This window comes from Mercurialis annua, linkage group LG7 (genome assembly GCF_937616625.2).
Source record: "Mercurialis annua linkage group LG7, ddMerAnnu1.2, whole genome shotgun sequence".
In the NCBI taxonomy this organism is placed as follows: Eukaryota; Viridiplantae; Streptophyta; class Magnoliopsida; order Malpighiales; family Euphorbiaceae; genus Mercurialis; species Mercurialis annua.
Genome location: NC_065576.1, coordinates 10,883,339 through 10,908,084, shown reverse-complemented (window position 1 = coordinate 10,908,084; position 24,746 = coordinate 10,883,339). Strand labels below are relative to the sequence as shown.

General features: G+C 31.8%; 3 protein-coding genes across 3 annotated transcripts; 1 reads left to right on the top strand and 2 right to left on the bottom strand.

Annotated features, from left to right (window-relative positions):
* Positions 1-6,552: 6,552 nt before the first annotated feature.
* On the top strand, positions 6,553-9,888 carry LOC126657784 (uncharacterized). The gene is made up of 3 exons (XM_050352555.2): positions 6,553-6,737; positions 7,916-8,173; positions 9,630-9,888. Exons 1-3 carry the CDS (start codon positions 6,720-6,722, stop codon positions 9,675-9,677), a joined length of 324 nt encoding a protein of 107 aa, XP_050208512.1. The 5' UTR covers positions 6,553-6,719; the 3' UTR covers positions 9,678-9,888.
* Positions 9,889-11,207: 1,319 nt separating this feature from the next.
* On the bottom strand, positions 11,208-19,501 carry LOC126656554 (developmentally-regulated G-protein 3). Its single transcript, XM_050351144.2, has 10 exons — positions 19,302-19,501; positions 19,167-19,220; positions 18,149-18,322; positions 17,570-17,641; positions 17,202-17,261; positions 16,619-16,728; positions 15,569-15,868; positions 11,842-12,033; positions 11,716-11,767; positions 11,208-11,632 (listed from the first exon to the last, which is right to left on the bottom strand). The coding sequence occupies exons 1-10, from the start codon at positions 19,341-19,343 to the stop codon at positions 11,582-11,584; spliced, it is 1,107 nt and encodes a 368-aa protein (XP_050207101.1). The 5' UTR covers positions 19,344-19,501; the 3' UTR covers positions 11,208-11,581.
* Positions 19,502-20,119: 618 nt separating this feature from the next.
* On the bottom strand, positions 20,120-22,674 carry LOC126656786 (pentatricopeptide repeat-containing protein At4g39530). Its single transcript, XM_050351404.2, has one exon. The coding sequence runs from the start codon at positions 22,601-22,603 to the stop codon at positions 20,120-20,122; it is 2,484 nt and encodes an 827-aa protein (XP_050207361.1). The 5' UTR covers positions 22,604-22,674.
* Positions 22,675-24,746: the final 2,072 nt, after the last annotated feature.

Here is a 24,746-nt window from a genome sequence, read left to right as displayed (position 1 = left end):
CTAGAGGACCATATTTTTCATCCCCAGAGGATAGAATTGACTTCAAGCACCCAGCGGAACAGAAACATCGAGGTTTCTAGAATTTGCAGAATGCGACAGAAAGTAGCATAATAGCGGTCGAACCCTACATGCGAGACTCCGGATGGAAGATGATTTTTATTGTTAAGACGATGTCACATATTTTGTCTGCAATAGTTCAAATAAACCTCTGATGGTTTTAATAATTGTGGAATAATTACAGAATCCAAGCATCCAATTAATATGATGGCCCTTGGGACAGCCGAGGGGATGATGGCCCCTCTACAAACCTAGGAAGTACCATATAGGATAATTATCACGCATCAACTCAATATGATGGCCCTTAGGACAGCTGAGGGGATGATGTCTCCTCTACAAACCTAGGAGGCACCAAACATGATAAATACCAATACCATATAGGATTCAAGCCATTGGATCCCCCCAGGGCGGCTAAGGGATGCAGCTCCATTCCACGGGGCAAATTTTAGGCAGTTCGGATCCCGCGGACGACCTTCAGGCTATTTGAAAAGCACTACTCTTAGGCGCGATAGATGTAGGGTAGATCAAAAGTAGGGGGCACAGAATCAGTACGGCGCACCTCAACCGGTAATGCTCAGACAAGGTATTACTAAACTATCGGCGAGTAAATATCTCCACTGGTGGGAAATATCCTTATTGCTTGTCACACAGCGAGTATCATGCTTTAACAAAAATTGACCTACTTTGTTAATTCATGTCAAAGGGGGGGGACTGTGGACACCTCTTTTTCGAACATGTAAAAGAGTGATAAGGGATTGAAGCGTTCGATGTTGATTTCTAGAGACATCCGTCCGGGTGTTGAGCTGGCGATCCGCTTGTTAGAATTCAAGCGGATTAGATAGATACACAGCATCAAACTTAAAGGGCTGAAGCGTAATTGTTTCAAATAATCCATAAAAATCCAAATCGATTGTGATAGAAGTCTAATAAATTGGACTAATTACAATGACTTAGAAGTTTAAAGGCCAATTTGTAGGTTTTAAAAACTAAATTACCCAAAACCTAATCTTAGTAACCCGGAAGCCTTTTTGACACTTTTAGGGACTAGAAATAACCTTTTTCCACCTTTTTAATGGCAAACGCTGTATATTTCAAAAATAATCTTTAATTGACCCAAAATAGGAGTTTTAACCTAATCTAGACTCTAAGCACACTAAACCCCAACCCTAGCTAACATAACCTCTATAAACATCACCTTAGCACATCAATTAATTAAGGGGTTGGCTCGCATAATTATACGGAAACCCTAAATCTCAAACCAAATCTCAGCAACCACACATAATTTCCAGCCACTACCACAATTAATCAGTCAAATCGAGCTTATACGCTTAAAATCTTCAAAGATTTACTGTTGCACGGCGTTCTACACTGGATTCTACATTCAAATCACTAAACAATGACCTCGTAACTCAGGACGGTACTTCTGAGAACCCTAATCATTCCCTAAAACACATAAGTATATACATTCACACATTTAATTTCAATTTCAATTTCAATTTCAATTTCAATATATTAGTTGCGTGATTACTGTTTTTGCGTTCTTAAGTAAATTGCCATGATTGCCTATGATTTCACTTCTAGATCCATATTTAGGGTGTTTTTTTATTGCTTTTATATGTCATTTTGGTTAAATATTGATTCCAAAAGTTTAATTATGCGTTTTTTATTTTTTTTTTGCATATTTTATGGACAAAATATCAAACCTGGTTCGAAAAGAGAGTTGTGGCATCGCCACCATAACGACGGGGAGCCTCCGCCACTCTAATCTGGCAATGCCGCCATTCCTTCTGGAACCGTATTCTTCGTCTGTCAGCTTTTGTAAATCTTCGTCTCTGAATCCTGAACTTGTTTTTGCGTTTCCAGGTTCATCCAAACTCAAAATTGCTCCATGTTTGAGATGTTGGACATGCAATTAATTGTAAGTTATTATTATTTTATATTTTTCTGGACCCATACGAGTCAGCATGTCGTTGCCACTTCAACAATGCTGCCATGTGCCATGTCATCAATAACATCATGGTCCACAATGCCCTAGATCTTCGATCTAGTAACTTATTTCAATGTTTCCCGCTTTGTTTTAATTCAGAATCGACTCCGGTTTGGACCACTGAACTCATATTGACTAGATAAACAACTTTCATGTTTTGACCAGATCTTGAATCTAACAGTATTGGCAGACAAACGACCAACAACCTCTAGACACTCTAGAATGAGGTTTAAAAGTATCTCTAGCCTTATATGTATATAAAGTATAGTATTGAGTATGTTGAAAGTGTTTATTGCTTTGAATGTATGGACAAATCCAATTTTAATAGGCTTAATCAAATAATCACGTTAGTTTAGTTCCAAACTAATCAAATCACATAGGAATTCTAGGACTGTCATGAAATCTATAATTAGTAGTGGTATATACATTCAAGATGGTAGATACTAAAATTAATCCCACTTGTATCTCCAGTTTAGGATTTATGCATGTAATTGGAATAAAATCTGCTTGTATCCATTATGTGTTAGGAACCCCTAAGGTTAGATGCTTGTTTAGGATTATTTGCTTCTTACTCATCATATCAGTACATATCGATTCATATGCCAATCATGAATGTAATGCATGTTTACATTTACTTCTTTCACTTATTTCTAATCATTTACTTTCCAGTATTTATCTGGACGTTCTATTTGATGAGACTGTTATTGCATATATAACACGAATTGTTTTACTTGGGACATGCTAGTTAAATAGATAAAATTAAGGGTTAATTACATATAAAATCACCACCTTTACACGAATTTTCAAAAATAACACGACCTTTAAAACGTGTCAATTCAGGGCATCACCTTTCATTTCTTTTTAAAAACAACATGGGCACGTTTTTTGATAAAATTTTGCTGACTTGGACACCCGATAAGAGTGCCACTTGTCACGCCACGTCAGCAAAAATGCCACTAAAAATGTGCCCGTGTTATTTTTGAAAAGAAATGAAAGGTGGTGCCCTGAATTGCCACGTTTTAAAGGTCGTGTTATTTTTGCAATTTCGTGTAAAGGTGGTGATTTTATATGTAATTAACCCTAAAATTAATAAACCAAGTACAAGAGTTAATTGTGTCCACAAATCTGAAGACTGAAAGTTAGATGCATGACGTCTTATGCATCCATAAGTGAGTGGGACATTCAGTCGGTAAAAAAAGTATTTCTTTACTTATTTAGATGACGATTCTATTTGGGAAAAGGGTCATTTATGCCCCTATGGTTTATCTCCAGGATCAATTAAGCCCTTAACGTCCGGAAAGGTTCAAATATGCCCCTAACGTCTTAAAATGTTGACAACCAAGCCCCTAAATTTGACGCATCAATGAAAGGTTAGGGGTCTGGTTGTCCAAATCGGGGGCCTGATTGTTCATTTTTTAAGATGTTAGGGGCATATATGACCTTTTTGTACGTTGAGGGCTTATTTAATCTTAAAGTCAAACCTTAAGGGTATAAATGACCCTTTTCCCATTCTATTTTTGACCATTAAAATTACCATAAACTTGAGCAAACCAGAGCTCCGAAAATACCATTGTTCATACATATATCTTTTTAAGATATTCATGATATCAATCTTTTTGCCCAGGTTGTTTGTTTCATTCTCGGAATTGAGTCCTTTACTCATATTTTGCATGTTCCGAAATTCCTTATTCGCGTCTTCTGGTTGATTAGGTCTTATAATATTTATTCCAATGATCACTTAGGCTGTTTATTCATATTTTAAATATTGATCAGTTAGGTTGGTCATATTTAATTTGTTTGATTTGGGGGATTTTTAGAGACTTTATTGTTTTTAAAATGTATTATAATCGATTAATAATGAGATGTCTTTGTATGAAAAATAAAATACACAAGAGTCATAAGTTAAAGAGAATGTCTATGTGCATAATATGAAATTAGCCCGGCTGGAAGCCAGTGGTTCTTCGAAATTTTAACTAGTCTCCCATCTCATTCTCTCAATCCAACGTCATCCACACAAATCTTGAATTGCTATATTAAATATATTTTAAATGACTTTAAAATAATCAAATTATTAAATTATCTTCAAACCTTTTATATATAGTATCAATTTATACCTTTTTTATTCAAAAATTAAACAGTATAATTTTTATTTTATTTTTCCGTTGACATTTTAATATTTTTGTTTATTTTTTTTATGTTAGTCAACTACCAAAAAATTTACTAAAAAAATTAAATTTCAATTCAGTCATTAAAATTATTTTTGAAACAATATAAACAAAAATTATATTTTTATGAAGTCTAATAACTTAATAAATTCGATTTATTTTTTATATGTTTTAAATTTTTTTTTTAACTTTTAAAATTCTATACTTCATTTTTAATTATTTATAATTAATTATTAAATTAAAATAAGTAACTATAATATAAATAATAGACACTTGCAAATACCAAAAAGCTATTCTATAAAGAGAGAAATTATTAGAGGAATTTACACAAAACACTATGTTTTTAGATTTATTTGTTTTAAATACCTCAATTTTGAAAATTTATATTTTTACTCTCTTTTTGTAATGTTTCTATCTCTACCCAATTAGAATTTTTAACTTATTAGCATTTTTACTCCACTCGTGAAAGACACATGTGTACTTTTATTTTTTTTATCTTTTTCTCTTTCTTTCTTTTCTTGCTCTTCTTTTCTCTTTCTTCTCTTCTCTCTTTTTCTTCTTCTTCTTCTTCTTCTTTCTTTTCTCTGCAACTTTTTTTTTATTTTTTTTCATTTTAATAAAATTTCTTAACAAATTCTATCCAAAAATTCAAGATAAAGAAGAATTCATTATGAAAAATTCGACATAATTTGTCTCAAGAAATAACGAAGATTTTCGTAATCGCCATCACCATCATTGATCTTTTTTTTTCTTCAGAATCTTCTTCTTCTTCTTTCTATATTGTTTTAATTGTAATATCGTTTTTTGGTGTTTTTTTCAATTTTTTTGAAAAAAATCGTTTTTTCTTCATTAATGATGTTTTGACATGGTTTTCAAACGTTTTTAAATTAATTTTAGAAATTGTTGGAAACGGTTTTTTCGAAACTGTTTTATACTGTTTGTAACTTTTGTAAACGGTTTGAAACTGTTTTGTTGAAACTGTTTGAAATTGTTATTTTTAGAATGTTTGAAAGTGTTTTTTAGACACTGTTTTAGACTGTTTGAAACGTTTGTAAACGGTTTGAAACTGTTATTTTTGAGACTGTTTTAAAGTGTTTTCAAAAACTGTTCTAAACTGTTTGAAACCTTTGTAAACTATTTGAAACATTTTTAAATTGTTTGAAACTGTTAATTTTGAAACTGTTTTAAAGTGTTTTTAGAAACCGTTCTAAGCTGTTTGAAACCTTTGTAAACTGTTTGAAACATTTTTAAATTGTTTGAAACTGTTTTTAGATAAAAATTGCAAATTGTGTTTTATGAAACTGTTTGAAACCTTTATAAACTGTTTGAAACCATCGTAAACTGTTTGAACCTGTTTTTTTGGAAACTGTTTGATACGCTTGTAAACTGTTTGAAGCCATTGTATAATGATAATAAATATGTCTTTTAAAAATTGTATGAAACCGTTTGAAAATGCATTTGAAACCGCATTTGAAACTGTGTTTAAAACAGTTAGAAACCGTTTTTAATAGAATAAATAAATAAAAATTATCAGTTTCCTTTGTTTTTGGAGAAAGTTATGATCGTTGGATTTGAATTCTAAGTGAAATTTGAAGCGATTTGATTACGAATTAAAAATTTGAGCGGTTCGGAAAATAGATTTGAAACTAGCAATAAATCTATAAAAAATAGTAATAAAATCACAAAAATTAATTTTCTAAAATGTTATGAGCTGAAGATTAAACTTGATTTGTTGATTTATTTATTTTTTTTAAATTAAATTGAAAAAAATGAAGAAAAGAAGAAGAAGAAGACACTGTAAACAAGTGTATTAATTTTTAGGTATAAAAACAAATAGGGCAGAGTATAAAAATAATTTGCTGACACAGATAGGTAGGTAAGTCAAGTCTAAAAATTATGGTAGGTAATTGCTAATTTTTTTCTTATTGAGGTATTTCTTTAATTCTCTCAAATTATTAAGTAGACTCAGTTCATTACGTCATCCATATGCTAAACCAATTATATTATAACATTTCATTAAAATGAAGATATTTTTTAATATCATTATTTAAAAGTGTATGCAAATAACAAATAAAATTATAAAAATAATTTCATTTTAATGAGGTGTTATGATATAATTGACTTAGTCTGCGAAATTTCTCTTATAAAAGTATATGAAACCGTGTTGGAGGGTGGCATTTAGGTAATAAAAACGAATAGAAAGAGAGTTTCGCAGAAGAAGTAAAGCAAAAATAAAAAGTACGTGTCAGAAAAGTGTTCGTATTTAAAAGAAAAAAAAATAAAGAGGCTGTCATCGCGCTGTAGTCAGTACACAACATTTTGAGTTTATTCTTTTATTATTTATTCCATTATTTTATCTATAAACTTTCATCACATAAACTAACTTCTGATTGAAATTCCCACTTTACAAAAATCAAATACATACCCACAAAGCTCATCTCTTTTACTTTCTTGAATTCTTTGAAACTTGTTTTTCATTTCTTGAATTCTTTGAAACTTGTTTTACTTTCATGGAGGATCGTAAGGAGGTATTACTCTCTTTTTGTCTTTAATTTTCTGTTCTGTTATGTTTTTGGTTCTTGATTATGTAAGTTTGATAATGGGGAGTAACTATTTATTATAAAGATTGTTTCTTGAGTAGTTTTAGCTTGATTTTCTGTGGATTTTAGTCATTATTTACCATGGAAATCGAAATTTGTTACATATTTGGACTCGGACACGGCAAAACAGTGTTATTTTAAGGTTTTCTATGTAAAAAAGGGAAGTTTCGTGTCCGAAATGTAATGTGTCCGGCACGTTTCCAAAATGAAAAACGTTAATCGAATGAAGTGTTCGTGCTATCTTACTAGTGAAGTCCTCGGCTCTCTCTTTGTTGTGTGTCATGAATTCTTGTTATATGCATGTGTTTAATGAAGATTGGATTATGTTTATGTTTATGGTTGTGATCGCTAATTATGGTGTTTATGTTGATGTAGATTTGATTGGATGATTTTATTTGTTTCTGGGTCAAAAAGTTGCTTTCTTACCTTGTTTTTGTGAATACTTATTCGAGCTAAGTCATCATTTTGGACTTTTCGAATGTCTGAAACAGTCAAAGTTCTTGCTTTATTATAATAATACATGTATAACAGTAACAGAAGTTGGAAATTCTAGCTTTGAAATTGTCAATGATTTGTCATTATAATTCTGCTTTCCATGTTTCAATCTTCGTACACTTGTATCCGAGTAGCTCGGAAATTGAAACGAAAATATGGAAATGGAAAATATCGAAATGGATAGTTGTCATCACTATTCTGTTCTCCATGTTGTAATTTTTTTTGTACACTACTATCACGGAAATGAAAATGTTGAAATGGAATATGCTGAATTAGGAAATAGAAATAGGTTACTGTATACGTAGAACTTCAGAATTTTATAAGCATTTCCATGGTAAAATGTAGATACATCAAATTTAGAACTCGAGAAGTTTCGATGCGGCATAGTTTGTATCCGATCAAGTTTCTTTATTGATGTGGTTTTTTATCTGCTAAGCAAAGACTGAAATGTCATGAATTGTTCTCCCTTCTTGTATGCTGAAATTTGAGTGATTAATTTACTAACAACCTTTCAGTTATAGATTTTAGATGTTGCAAATTGAAAATGTTGCAGTCAATTTTTCAAAGGTGATAGAACGTTAGTTAATTAAATCTTTTCGTTGTTTGTGAAGAAAAATGCACCATGGCTATCAGTACCACAATTTGGAGATTGGGATCAAAAGGGTCCATTGCCGGATTATTCGATGGATTTCTCAAAAATCAGGGAAATGAGGAAGCAGAACAAGAGGGATGTGTCAAGAGCCAGTCTCGGCAATGAAGACGACCTCATTAACCCGACAGCCACCACCGCAAAAGCTACCCGTAATGATCATGATCACCACCACGAAAACGACCATTACCATCAGAGCCATCACCAGCACCCTCCTAATGTAAGATTCTTCATATATCTCTTTTCATAAAGTTCATTAAAGATAATATATCTAGTACGGTTATAATTATGGTAGCAGCAGTTGGTAGTTATTAAGTTAGAGTATTTAGAGAATAACATAGTACTAATAAATAAAAGAAATGTGGTAGGCTATAATGGCAGACATGTGATATAGTGGTAAGGAAATTGCTTGGTTGTGTTAATTAAAATGGGTGGGTCAATGTTGCAAGCTAGTAGGTAGTATGTATTTAATGAGTATTTTAATTTGTCTTTCCGAAAAAAGATTACTCCACTTGATATAGGAATCTGAACCCCTCTTTTAAAGGAAAAAGGGTACCAAACCTGGTGCTCTTACCATGCTCGGTCAATGCATCGGGTTAAGGGTGTGCATTTGGTTCAAACCGAACTAATTGAAATAAAGATTGAAAAACTTTATTTTTATTTTTAAACCCGACTGATTTCATAAGGATTTTGTAATATATTAAACTGATGATTTCATAAGGATTTTGAAATATTTTAAACCGAACAAACTAGACGGTTTAGTTCTTTTTATTTATTTGTTTGGTTTTTTCAATTCGGCTAGAACCAAAAATGAACTTCAATTATTTTACTTCAAATTCAAACTGAAACTGAAAAACTGAAAAAATTATAATTTCAAACCGAACCGTACTCAATTAGAGGTTCGGTTCGATTCAATTCGATTTTTCAGGTTGTATTTTATTTTTGCAGTCTTTCATTGGGGCCAATTCGGCACAGGAAAGGGACTTATTAGATAATGTATTGTATAAAAAAACAGAGTGAAGAGGAATAAACTCAATAATGCTCAAACAAAGAAAAAAGAATAAACTCAATAAGGTCCCATACTCCAATATATTATAAAATTATAATACTGCACTACAGAGGAAGAACATACTCATTCAAGTCTCATATTTTCTTATTGCATGAAAATAAGACTTCCAACTCTATTAAAAAATTTAAACAGTTAAAATTTCGGGAGGAGAACGGAAAGGAAAACTATTGTACTTGTTAGAAGTGCGTAAGAAGCTAATGTTGTATACAACTATACCAAGTTCCAAGTATTTTAAAACAGATATGGGGATTATAAACTCTAAAGGTCATTTTAGATCTCTAGGCCTTGAACAGCTCAATTATCGCACAATGGTCCCGTGTGGTCCTAGCTTATTGATGATTGAACATCTAGGATCAGTACCGGCAAGCAATTAGATGAAATGTTAGGCAGTATAGAGGTGTTTGGTCATAGAGGGAAGCATGCACATGCTATAGAAGCTTTTGTACCATTCTTATGACCTTTTATTCCATAGAATGGAGGTTCGAAGTCTCCGTAAACCGGAACTTTCAGCCAACTCTTAGTGATTATATTTGTATATGGATTCCAAACATGTACTAATAATGCTATTTATATGATATTTAACTGATTGTGGAATTTGTTTAAACAGGCAAGGAGAAGCTTTTTCAGGTGCTTCAACTGCTGTGTTAAAGCCTAATAAAATCGAACGAAGCGGTTTGATCGTGAGCTACCTCATTTGTAATCATCCAAACATCCATTTACTCATCTTCTTCTCTGCCTTCTATTTCTTAACTAGTTTTTCTTCTGTTTCTCTCCCTTGTATTATACCTAGTTTGATTGAAATGATTCTTCTCTCTATTTTCAATGAGCATCATACAGTTTTCATCTAGCATTGGGACTAGATTAAACTATTGTGAAACTCCATTTGATTATAAAATTCCAGCAAACTCGATAGAATAACTATAAATTGAATATGATATGACTTGACTAATTAAATATTCATTTATTATATAAAAATGTATGATAATAAAAAGTTTAAATTGACCCATAGTTTAAAGGGGTTCCTACAAATATATCTAAAATTTTAAAAAAAAAATTACAAAAACAAGTGTTGAGTTTTTGCATTTACAAAATACTGAGTTGATTTAAAAGTATTTACAAAAATATTAAAAAATGAAAATTATTTACAAAATTACAATATTTGTTGCTATTATTTTAGTATATTAAAACTTATGAATCATAGAATTTAAAAACAGTATTTGGTATAATATTGATATAATTTCAATATATTTTTAGTATATCGATAATAATTTTTTATATATATTTTCATGTTGATATTGTATACATTATTTATATATATTTGCACTAGTTAGGTAGTGAACCAGAAAATTTGTATATTGTTGATATAATTTTAGTATACTGTTAGTTTAATTTCTACGATGTGGTGTAGTGTTGGTATAATTTTATTTAATATTAATAAACTTTCAATATGTTCTGATATGTATACTCTTAGTATAATGTTGGTAAAATTTTAGTTTATATACAATACGCATAGAAATTCAGTATATTGATATTATACAAATAATATACATTACCATATTTTTGTAATTATTTTTTATCTTTGATATTTTTAAATCAACTAGTATTTTCGTAAATTAAAAAAACCAATAATATCTTTACAATTATTTTCATTTTTTTTATAAATAGTGTAATTTCCTCCAATTTAAAAGCAAATTGATCCATATTTAATAAGTTTTGCAAACGTGTTGACTTGAGGATCTAATAATACAATTTGACTTGGGAATTTAATTCATAGTTTGAACTCGATTATTGAGTTGATTTTGAATATGTTTTAAACCAATTCTGAAAGCTCTCAACTCTGTTCCACTCCTAAGTGGAACCAGCGTATTGCTTCTATTCATTGTTCCCAAGTTGTTTGCATGCAGTTCTGTTCTTACAGATTTGTCGCTAAAAACAATGTATCAACAGCATTATAATTTTGAAATATCAAAGATGTATTTTTCATAGGCAAAAACAAAAGCGTCGAAGATGAAAATAAAATAATTCACGTCTTAGATAAAAGTGAAATTTTTAAACTTTGAGCACAATTTTAAAAATTGCACGACTTTTTGGGCAATTTTGTGGTCAACCCCGGAATTAGCTTTCGAATCATTTTGGGGGCAGATTCATTATATATATTAGCATAAAAGAAAATTCATAAGCAAAATAAAAAACAAAACCATTGCCATACCATGTTTTGAATAGTTCAGCTGCAAAGACAAAATACCAATAACACAGTTAAACACGTGATGAATTGACACCCAATTCATTAAGTAAATCCACAATTCTTCATCACCTATCTTTCCAATTTGTATTTCTCAACTAATCCTATTTGCTCAGTCTCATCATTTAAGTCATACATACCATGGGCAAACAGATACATAACTGAAGTGCCTGATTGGATAATAGCATAATTTCATATCAATCTGTTTCCTACTATGCTCACCATGTGAGTTCCGCTCCAACTCGATTACCTTCAAAACCGCAGAATTCATAGCTTACAGATCTCACCAAAGAACTCACAAATCGGAGATGACTTTGTCACACTTTCTTTATTATTTGTACCACATCTTCATCCTCTAGTTCATGTTCCTGAAAATTAAAATAAAAGCAAACTCGAGTGAAAACAGATAAAAGAAAAAGAAAAAGACAAATGCAGAAGGGGAATGCAAAACCTTGCCAACTCTCTGAGGTTTGTGCTTTGCGCTTGATCCCCATACCAGCGCGCTGTACCATATGCCAAAGGTAAGTACATGACACTGCATAAACACAAACAATAAATAAAACTAAGAGACACTCACTATTTGAACTGTTTCAGCATATCCTTATGGATTCTGGTGCAGAAATCATCCACTGTACAATTTCTAGATGACAGAATCACTGGATCTTCATAGTCTGGATTCATGCCCTTAGGTTTCGTGTAAATGCGAGTCAAATTAAGATATTCCCATATCTTGTCCAACAAACCATCAAGATTCCATTCAAGGTGAGCACTGTAGAGTAGCCATAAAAATGAGTATGGAACGTAAAGGACTAAATAGGAAAGAGGCAATGATGTGAAAAATAACTAACTTATTGACAAAGACCAACAACATTAGTATGTATTGCTAAATGAAAAATTAAGGACTGTCATTATCAGCTATAATATGTACAATACTATAATAAATTTCAATTCCAGGGCACTGCTTCCCATTATAGGAGATCAATGAAAGATTGGGAGGGATCTGTCCTCACTAATGAGGAAGTTGTTCCCAGCCAGGAAAAACAGCTAAGGAGTTTGGATCGACTGGGATAAGCCAGTTATACACAAGCCATAGCTTGCACCAAGCCCACATTGAGTTTCTAGCCAAGTCAGGTTGCTGATCTGAATACTTGCTCTACTTTTTTCCTTTCAAATTAAATTCTTATGTTTTGTTTGCAAAACATTAACTTTGATTTTGAATGTATATGGCAATAGAATGTACTATTTAAAACACATGGCATAAAAATATTAACCATTTTACGTACAATTACTGTATAGTACATAATATCACAAAAGAGTATGCATCTGTATGACCCTAAATATTAAGACAGTTCCAGCGTTTTGGAAAAATTTGTGTAAGCGCAAGTCAGCTCGAAAATTATGGACAGAGCTTGTTACATTTATAGCCAGGTAATCCAATAAAATTTACTTATCATCCATTGCAGCAATCATATCGCCAAAAAATATACATTATGCGATGAGATTCAATTTAAAACCAGAAGAGAATCAGGGAGGTGATATCCCCTAACTGAAACCAAGCAAATGCTGCTAGGATTGCAAGAACCACTAATTTCCATTCATCACAAGATTACAAGTAAAAAATGCCTGCCGCCTCCCTCAATTTTTTCAAATATCTGGATGACAATTTGTAAGAGTGTCGAGCTAACTAGTGAATTATTACACAATATCAAAATCGACTCAAGTCAAGCTCGAGCTCCGTGATGATTGACTTGACAGGCTCGCAAATGTTATCAAACCTATAAAATTCTACCAATTGAATTAACCATTTTCTTAAGACTATAATTTTTTTTAACTCTTGCTTATTATTTCTATCTTATCAAACTTTTAAATTCTATGAATTTACCCTTGTGCTTTAGTTTATTTACGAGATTAACAGTTACCAATTTACCATTTTCTTAAAACTTTTTAACTTTTTTTTAATTTTATTTTTACTTTCACTTGCTAATTCCTTCCATTTTATAGTTCTCTTTGAATGACAGAACTTTTCATGATCTTATTATAATTATTTTTATCTTCATAAGAAGATGGTAAATTTCTATGTTAAAAAAAGAATTGTCAACAGTATTGTAAATGAATTTAGGGCCATATACTAATAACAGCTCTAAATTTGTGCACTTAACTGCTACTAATATAAACTTTTCAAGTCAGCTCATTTTATCGCTTAGATAATAAAAATTGTAAATTTTTCAACCAAAGGTTAATCTTAAAAATCACTGCAAGATTTGGTATGTTTCGTAAGTTTTCTGGGTTCACAAAAGTTTATTGATGTATAAAACAAAGAATCAAGTGCTTAACATAAAAGTAAATAAACTAATTATGTGAACTCGATTAGGCTCAAACTCATAAAAAGCTCATTAAGTTAAGGGATAAATTCATTTAACTACTATGTGGTTCTGACTTTTAACACGAAGGGTCTTGTGAAATTTTTAGATCCTAAAGGATGTTGTGTCTTGTATAGGGGATGTAAATGAACCGAGCCGAGCCGAGCTTTGGAGTGTTCATGTTCAGCTCGTTTAGCGAATAAGGTGTTCATGTTTGGTTCATGTTTAGTCGAACTTTGAACGGAGTGTTCATGTTTGGTTCATGTTTAGTCGAACTTTGAACGGAGTGTTCATGTTTGGTTCATGTTCAGTCGAACTTTGAACGGAGTGTTCATGTTTGGATCGTTTAGATTTTTTAGTATTCAGCGTGTTCATTCGTTTAGCCGCTAAACGAACAAGTTCGCGAACAAGATTGATAAGCACTAAACAAGAAAACGAGCTCGTTCGCGAGCCCGCTTGTTTAGCGGATAAACGAACAAACACGAGCTGTTAAACGAACAAACATGAATATGAACTAAATAAATTAAAAACAATCTAATCGATCTCGTTCACGAATATGAGCTGAATAAATTGGAAACATAATTATATAAATTAATTTAAATATAAATTAGTTTGCGAACAGTAGTTAAACGAACTTGTTTGAGAACTATATACGAACTTGTTCACGAACTCTTAATCGAGCTCGTTCACGAACTCTTGTTCGAGCTGTTCGTGAACGTAAACGAGCCGAACACCACTATGTTCATGTTCGGCTTATTTATATTAACGAACATAAAATCAAACTCGAGCTCGGTTCGTCTAAAATACGAATGAACATAAACCAAGCTCTTATCGAGCCAAACACCGAGCTGCTCGCGAACGGCTCGGTTCATTTACACCCCTAGTCCTGTGGAATGAAATTTTAGCAAAAAAAAATGCCCAACTTTTTTAATAAATGGTATAACTTTTAATAATAAATACTTAATTGATATACATAAAACAAACTTTACTCACTCAACTTATTTTAATCCAAATTAATCTAATATAAACAAAAGAAACCATGAACGAAGTATGATATTCACTTATTTTGAACAAGTTATATTTCTTGGATTCTTAAAAAATAATATTATAATACATTGATGTTTATTTTTAGGCTAGTTTAGATTTAAAATAAGTTAAGCGACTAGATTGTACTTTATTTACGTCAATTAAGCCCTTCAACTGATTTTACTAACGAAATTGGTTTGCCAAAAGTTCATTCCACATGACCATATGATAGTAAAAAAACTTCACAGGACCTTTGCGACAAAAATCGAAACCACAAGATATAGATGAACTTATCCCTTTATCAAGCTATTTAAAACTCAACTCAAGCTCAATGTCAATCTCAAGTTCAAGTACCTAAAAACTTAACTCGAAACCCAGCTCGACTCGGCTCATTTACAACCATATTTATGGATTCAAAATTGCTTATATAATCTTAATGCAAATTTAAATAGCAAGCCTTGATAAAGATGCGTTTCTCCGCTCCTAAAATGCTTCAGTGTCTGTATACTATAAAAAAAATCTAAACAAAAATATTATACTACTCACAAAGTTTATTATTTACACTATCGGCGATAAATTTAATTTTTTAAATTCCACTGAATTGTATAATATTTTTGTTATAATAGAATCTTTTAAAAATATTCATTTCAATTATAGTTATGGAATTCATAGATAAGTTATTATTCTTTATGAACTTAAATCTTGAATATTTTTTAATGATTCATTTCATTACTTGTTAAAAATGTATATATCTCTATTTTATTATTATTTACATCTTTTTCCCACATTTCGAGTCTTTTATTTTTTTTAAATGTTGTTTTCCGGTATCTGCATCGGGTCTTTATAGATGCAAACTATAGAACAGCTTATCAACAATGAAAACTTTAGAATAATAATTTAAGCAAGAAACCAAATCACCTGACTGGGCAGTAGTGAGGAAGTCTGTCCAAAATCTCCAGCTCTTCAAGGGTAATCTGATCAATCTTGTTTATCGCATATATGCAGGGCATGTATATCCTACTGCCCTCGATGACATCTATAAGGTCATCAGCCGTTGCATCATACCTCAGTGTGATATCGGCATTATGAATTCTGTATTCGCTACATATTGCCTTCACAGTATCGAGATCAAGGTGAGTGTTAGCAACTGTTGAGGTGAAATTAATCCCACCCTTTTCTTTCTTCCTGAATGTGAGATTAGGTGGTTCCTTGTTTAATCTGTTCTCAGAAAAACAACAGTGGATTTACAAACAGAACTATCAATCATCAAAATGTAATTTGATGATCTTATGAGGAATCCAGCATAGAAGTAAAACTATTAGAAAATCATCCAGAAGACACGGATATTTAACCACAATTGTTCAAGAAAATTTTGGACATATACTGAATGTTGATATATTTATCGTTCTACAAAAAGATTTTGTATGTTTGTACACACACATATCAAACAACCAAAAGCATAACATAATTTATCGGTGCTTGTCATTCGAGCGGTGGAAGTTCCGCTTTCCACATATGCAACTGCGCTAATCTCAACTTGATGGCTTTACAGTTGAAGCCTAAATATCTGTTTCGATGCATTAGAGAACATTGTCCACAGTTCAAAAGCCAACTTGTAAAGTTAGTGCTTGTTAAATAGTTGTGCTACATATCAGGATTCAGGAAAAATTTCACATTTTTTTTATCTTTGTTCCTACAAATAAAAGATTACAAGAAATGAATCTGTGTAGCACATGCCTTTTAAACTAGTTTAAAAAAATAGCATTGAAAGCAAAACAAATGAGGAAGCAGTACTTTTACATATTACCAGCAACAAGGAGGCATCCAAGTAAGACTATTTTCCAAGATTCAACAAAGGAAAAGGATGAGGAATTAAAAATTCACGATGTCACATTACGAGTAAGAAACAATGTCTACTTCTAAAGAGAGTATTAACATATCATGGAATGCACAGTATTTCTGTTTTACCTTATGCCAAATCCCTCCAGCTCTTTCTCTATCAGACGCTTGTGAGTTATCGGCTTTATGGCGTCAAGAACGATTAAGATACAATTGCATGTCCTAGCAGTACTAATAACCTGAATGAAGATGGCAGAATCTAAATATTAATTGCATTTCAATACAGATACATGAGCGGGTAAGTTACAACATAAGTACGAAAAAAGGATTGAACTTTAATGATCATCTTGACATCCTATGGTAATCAGCATTTACATCGTACCTCACTACCTCTCATATCATCACTTTCTCTTTTCTAATAAAATCTGTGACCTTGAGAATTAATAACAAGTTTGATTCTCAATAAAATATAATAAGTAACAATCATGGAGCTAACATACTATGACAACTATGCCACAATTAGCAGGTTATTAGTAGTACTCCTATGAAAATAGTTATCAGCTTTTGTATAATCACTATGCAATATCCATTTCAGATGACTAATTAATCAAAGATCATCATTTTGGTTTAGAAGGCAGAAAAAATAACACAAACCAGAGTAAATGGAAGTTGAACCGCAACCTATAGCACCAGCAAAAGAAAAAAATTGTACCTGTCTTCCTCTACCCTTCCCATCCTTAGCACCCTCAATAATACCAGGAAGATCCAACAACTATAAACATGAAAGAAAAGTATTAGAACATTATCTTGCAGGAAACCTACTACATATGAATTTATCAATAAATGAAATATTTTTGACGAAAATTTTAATATTCAAACAGCAGAAATGGCACTATGTCTATTCATATACTGATGACCAATACTTCAAAGAGGACAACTAACGAAACTAAAAAGAGACACCGAGCATCAAATTAATTTCTAACTCTTATATGTTGCAGTAGTGACACATCCTTATCCTAATGGTAGTTTGAATCTGACTATAGACCCATGAAAAGGAAAAGAAATATAGAATAATTATACCTGAATTTTAGCTCCTCTATATACAATAACACCTGGGATGCAAGTCAAGGTAGTAAATTCATAGGATGCGACCTGTAAGCCATAAAGGTTCAAATGAATTCAGTTTTCAAGAAATTGTAATGCTCACTTCTTACGCTACCAAGTAATCAGCACATTCATCTCTAACCCCAGCTTTTAGAAAACACATAAATAGGAGCGACCTTAAACCAGAGTCCTAGATATTAAGGCTCTCTCTATAATTCTCATATAACATAAGCATATCAAATAACTAAAGACAGAATAAACTATGAGATTTGAAAATATTCAGCATAAAGTTTTAACACAAGAAAAATATTTCATAATGATCACTTGAAGTTTGTAGTCTTTCCAGGTACTTTCAGACCATTGCAAACATATTTTAGTTCTGATATAAAGAGTAGGGAAGAGACTGATACCTTATAGAATTAACTGATTAATAACTAGCTATAAACTTACTCTGCTATGATAAGTTCAGGCTCAAATTGTGAGGTGCCTGTGTTGCTTATGTATTCCATAAATGACAACAATTAAATCTATGAAATCACGGTAATAGCTTTGTACCTCTGAAAAAGTTCCTGTTAGTTTATTTAGCAGTGTAGATTTCCCAACCGAAGGAAAACCAACCAGGCCAACTCTGGCATCTCCACTTTTAGTGACATCAAAACCTTGACCAGCACCACCACCTCCTTTTGCAGAAGGCTCAAGGAGTTCTCTTCGTAGCTTTGCAAGTTTAGCCTAGCACAAAATAGGCAATCACAAAGGGAAATTATCGGTGTTCATAAGGTAGAAAAGGCAACAAAATATTGACGACTTGGGAATAAAGTACTACAAAACAGTAGTCGAGATTTCTCTTAGTTTCACTGAATTTTGAACTGCTTTAAGCTATACTACCTCTGAGGGGAAATAAGAAGACGGCACACAATCCATAAGATAATTGAGATAACATGCACAATTTAACATAATACTACCTGAACTTATTTTTCAAACCAAATGCTCATTAGGCTGATAAGCTGTCTTTGTAACTAGTAAATTATTTTGACAATACATTTATATCCTGATTTAACAGAAGACTAAAAAAGATTCGAAGTGGCGATATTGTTACAACTGTAAGACTAACACTAATATAAAATAAAATCAATCTAAAACAAAGTCCATGTGCTTTCCCTATATTCTTCAATGTTGATGAACCCCAGAATCAATTCTCTCTTTTTCACGGATAAGGCCCTCACCTCACCGTCTCATTTAAATGAAGGATATATTTTCAAGACAATTACTCTCATTCCACACATAGACTATAAGGTATGTTTGGCTCATGGAATAAGTCCGGAATAGAATAGCTATTCCGTATAGAATAACTCTGTATATGGTTCAATGTAAATTTTATGGAATAAGTATTCCTCAATAGTTATTTCATTCCATATCAAATTGCTATTCCACAGTTTCCATGAACCAAACATAGCCATAAGTTTATATAGATTCTTCAATAAATTATTATTAATTACTTCCATTGTAGTGAGTTTAAATTGAAGTAGAAAATGGCACTGCTACAGCTTACATAATAACAAATTAAAACTAGTACCTTGAGCAATCCAAGATGATGAGCTGTGGCCTTGTTCTTTTGAGTCCGAGCCATCTTCCAACAACACCAGCAAAAATTAAGCAAATTTTACAAACAAAATTAATTCATTACACTAAAAATTAATCAGAAAATTACCTCATCTTCGATGTCTTTGATTTTCTGCATTACCGTCGACATTTTTGCGGCTTACAAGGTTAAACGACACTCAGACTGGGATCGTTAATACTAAACGGCGACGAGTTGTAACCAAACCGAGTGCAGCTATTGCTTCGATACAGTTTTGAAGAAGCTACCAGATAATCAAAAACTGAAGGCTGCTGCGTTTTATGTTACAAGTAGAAGACGGTGGCAGACCCTTAAATCTCCGGTCAGGCCCACAACTTTGGCCCGCTATTTTTTGGGCTTGTACTGTTTTTCCTGTTGTTTTTGGGAAAATAACTTGCAGAAAAATCTAAAAAAACGGTAAAAATATTAAAAATCCGCTATTCTGAAAAAAAAAAATACTTAGTACTCAAAAAATATTCACTAGATATCTAAAAAAAATCGCTTTATCTATTCATGTATCACAGATGTATAAAAAAAATATATCATTAATGTTCTTTTAAGGTATCAAATATGTATCCAAAATAAATACGTAAAATATGGAAAAAAATTATTTTTTTGGTAAAATAGAAATGTCTTGACTTGGAGCTAATTTTAAGGTAATTTTATAGTTTACCCAAAATTATTTAAGAAATTATAAAAATGACCTAAAATAAATTATATTTTCAAAATTAACACGCTTAATGTTTTTTTATAGCTAAAAAATTCAATTTATACATTCAGTATCAGATACATATAATTTTAATGTATATTTAAAAAACTCATTTATTCCAGCTGTATTGTTATAAGTTGATCAAAAATTTGAAGCACTTGGACAACATATCCATTTAATCATTTAAGAAAAAGTTGTGTTATAACTTATAAGTATGAGCTGCCTCTTTAGTTTGCCAAATTAAAGAATCTAAAACTGAATAAATTAGTTCAGTTTTACAATGAGTTGTGTCTCTTGCTATAAACTTATGTGCAGCATTATTCACTTCTATCCAACTATGTCCAGCTTCTTTTACTACACCAGCAACATCCATTCCATCCCTAATCTTTTTCACATCTACCCACATTCCTTTAGCTGCATAAATATTTGACAGTAATGTGTACGAACCGCTGTCTGTAGGATCGATCGAGATTGCCATTTCCGCTGCGTATTTTGCCAGTTCCACATTACTCGAAGCTCCTCTGCGACACGCGCTAAGTAAGCTCCTCCATACTACTGCTTCTGCCTTTATTGGCATTTTCTCTACAAATTCCTTGGCTTTGTGTAGTTTACCTGCAAGACCTAGAAGCGAAACTACGCAAGCGTAGTGTTCCGTTCCTGGTTCAATGCCATAGTCTGGCATTGATTCGAAGTAATGAAGTCCGTCTTTAACGAGACCTGCGTGACTACAAGCTGAGAGAATGCCGATAAACGTAATATAGTTGGGATTTATTCCCTCTTTTGTCATTTCTTCAAATATTTGAAGAGCCTTTTTTGCTTCTCCATGATGTGCATATGTCAGGATTATTGAATTCCAACAGACCACATCTCTCCTCATCGCTGAGCTAAATGTCTTACGAGCATCTTGCAAGCTTCCGCATTTAGCATACATGTCTATAAGCGAGTTCGTCACGAATGAATTTGAATCTATACCTGTCTTGATGATATGGTTGTGGATTTGTTGTCCACATAAGAGGCTTGCTGAGTTGCTAGCTGCTGTAGTAAGGGCAGTAAAACTGAAATCATTGGGTTTCTGTTCAGATAATTGTAATTTAGAGTAAAGTTTAAGAACTTCTTCATTTTCCAACTGTTGGGTATAGCCAGCAAGCATTGCATTCCACACTACAATGTCTTTCTCAGTTATTTCATTAAATACAAGTCTGGCATCCATCAAACATGAACACTTCGAATATAAATCTATTAATGCACTGCCAGCATATATTTCCATTAGGATGCCAAATTTAGTCATCAGGGCATGAATTTGCTTACCGAGTACCAAGGCTGACGTCGTTGATGATGCGCCAAGAAGACTTACAAATGTTAAAAGGCTCGGCGAGATCATCCTATGTCTCATCCCGCTGAAAAGTTCTATTACTTCAAATAGTTGCTCGCATGTCGAATATCCTTCAATTAATGCATTGTATGAGACCGCATTATGATCAGTCATAGAGTCAAAAACTCTTCTTGCATCAATCAAGGAATCACATTTCGCATACATATCAATTAAACCATTTTGCAGAAACCGATCACTCTCACCATTACCCTTTATACCGTAGGCATGCACTTGCCTCCCCAATTCTAGAGCCTGAAGTGAACCACATGATGAGAGAATGCTAGTGCAAACAAACCCATCCGGCTTCCTACCTAATCTGTTCATCTCAACAAACAATTTCAAAGCCTCCCTATCAAAAGAATTCTGCATATATCCAGCAATCATACTTGTCCACGAAATTTCATTTTTATCTACCATTCGATCAAACACTTTCCTAGCAGTTTGTACATGACCACATTTGGTGTAAAAATCAATAAGCACATTAACCACTGAAACATCAATATCAATCCCCTTCCTCAGCACATGCCCGTGAATTTGCTTGCCTTCTCGCACACACTCAAGCTGTGAACACGCACTTAAAACACTACATAGAACATATCTATCCGGCATAACAATACTTTCTCTCATTTGGTTAAACAATTGCAATGACACCTCACTTCTCCCACTTCTAACACAAGCAGTAATAATAGTTGTCCAAGAAACCGCACTCTTTTCCGACAACCCGTCAAAGACTAATCTAGCTTCATCAACACAGCCACTCTTTGCATACAAATCAACCAAAGAAGTACCCACATAAACATCTTGATCAAAACCAAACTTTACAACAAAGCCAAGCATTTGTTTACCTATACCACCATGTCCACCACCATAATCATCAAGCTGCACACAAGCACGTATAGCACTAGCTAAAATGTACTCATTAGGACTATCATTACAACACCTATTAAAATCCAAAAACACCAACAAAGCTTCCTCACTAAACCCACTTTTGGAATACATTGAAACCATTGAAGACCAAGAAACTGAGTTTCTCTTGGGCATTTTATCAAACAATTTACGTGCATGGCATAAAAAGTTGGACTTTGCATACAAATTAAGCAATACATTGGTTATAAATGTATCACATTCCAAGTTGGAAACTATAATTTGGGCATGGATTTGCTTGTAGTGTAATTCTGAGTTGTTTTGTGTGAGTGATCTTAAAAGTTGGCGTATTCTAGTGGTGGGTTTTGGGAATTGGAAATGTTGGTTTAGTGAGTGAATCTGAGGTGATACTAATGTAGAGAAATTGAATAGGTAGTGGTTTCTCATTCTACAAAAACATGCATGTTTATAATCTAAAATTTGTTATGATTTTCATTTTGGAAAAAAAAAAAAGTTTATCTTGGACTGTAAATGCTTGTGATAATTTAAATAAGAGCAAATTACTCTAAGACCCCTCCATTTGTCATAATTCAAAGTTTGGTACCTCAGTTTTAATTTTATAAATTATAAAGTACTTCTATTAAATATAGGTACCAAATCGTTAACAGAATGAAACGTGAGGTACCAAATCGTTTGCAAATCGTTTGAAAATGAGGTACCAAATAGTTTATATAATTAAAACTGAGGTACCAAATCATTTATATAATTAAAACGGAGGTATCAAATTGTTTGAAAGTAAATATCAAATTATTAACGGAACTAACAGAAGGATCTTATAGTTTAAAAAATCAAAATTGAGGTACCAAATTGTTTGATTTTCAAACAAACGGTATCAAACTGTGAATTATGACAAACGTGAGGGGCCTTAGAGTAATTTGCTCTTTAAACAACAAAAAGAGGATCAATCGACCCATGTATTTAGCATGAAAGATCAAAATAGCCTAAAATCATGAAAGTAATCAAACAAACTCACACTTATACAAAATAGGTTAAAAGCACCCAAAGAATTTGAGAAATGACTAACTAACCCTAATCTAAATACTACTAGTTAAACCTAATTTAATACTAACTAAACCTAATTTAATACAAATAATTTTAAATAATTCGTCGTCATACACCCATCGAGAATCACTGCCGCCTCCGACACCCACCGGAAACCGCTTCCGGTATTCGAGAAGGAGTTGTGATCCTTCTCCAGCAAGAAGAGCGATTTGTAAGGAATTATTAAATTTTTTTGACCACATTTTACGATTCGGGCCATTTTGAATTTTCATGCGAAATATAGAAAATGAATTGATCCTTTGTTCTTTAAATAACCATTTGCTTGCCTTGCCCTTTGAGAGCTAATAGCTTTGGTATTGGAAAAACTATGAAAAACTTTTGTAGTTTATTTCTTTGCACTATTAGTATATTTTATTCATATTAGTGGAAAGTAAACTATTTAATAGTCTTTTAAACTTATTTATAAACATACTGCAAAATTTTAAAATTTATACTCATACTTTACTAATTTAATATTGGCCAAATAATTACAAAAAGTCAAACTTTATATAAAAATTTAATTTAAATTCAAAAGTTTCAATTTTATCTAATTTGTTGAAATATAGAATTTCATTTCAATTATGTCCAACTCTAAAACGGCAGGCGAATTTTCACACCACATCAGCGCCACTATGGCAAACAATGCATTTTTTTATTGGTTTATTTCATTAAAACAATCAACTGAAAAAGTATAAGAAATTATTTTCAAGATAAAATTTATTATATCTGATTCATATTTTCATTTCAGATATCAGTGAAAAACATACATGCCTTAGGGATATGCCAAAGTAATTTAAAATCTAACAAATTATATTATGGTAAATTTTAATAATTTAATGATTTAATTTACCTTTTTACTATTTATAAGTATTTTTATTTTTTTTTAAAACAATAATTTTTTTTATTTTTTAGTTTTAAAGAGTAAACGAAGTAAAAAAAACAAAAATAGAAAAATAAATTTAAATATGAGAAAAGTAAAACAAATTACATCAAATTTATTAAACCACTAAATTTCATAAGAATTATTTTTTATTTATATTTATATCAAAAATAAGTTTTAAAATTGAATTAAAATTTAATTTTTTTTAAGTTAAGTCCTTTGACTCAGTTGACTGAGATGAAAATAAACAGAAAGACTAAAATATCAACGGAAATAAAAATAAAAAATCATATCGCTTAAAATAGAATTAAAGTTAAAAATTATGAAATATGTAGAAGTTTAAGAATAATTCGTTAAATTATGAATAAATTATAAAATATGTAGAAGTTTAAGAATAAATTATGAAATATGTCCAAATGTCCAATTTTTACAATAATGACACAGGTGTGGATTACAGCTTCAAACCGCTTATGTGGCACCGCAAAATGTCATACTGTCCTTACCCATATTAGAGTTCATCTTTATCATCGAAACTATGTCGTTTTTAATCTCAAATTCATTTCTTTATTAAACACACCTAAAAAATATAAGGACTAATTTTATTCTTTT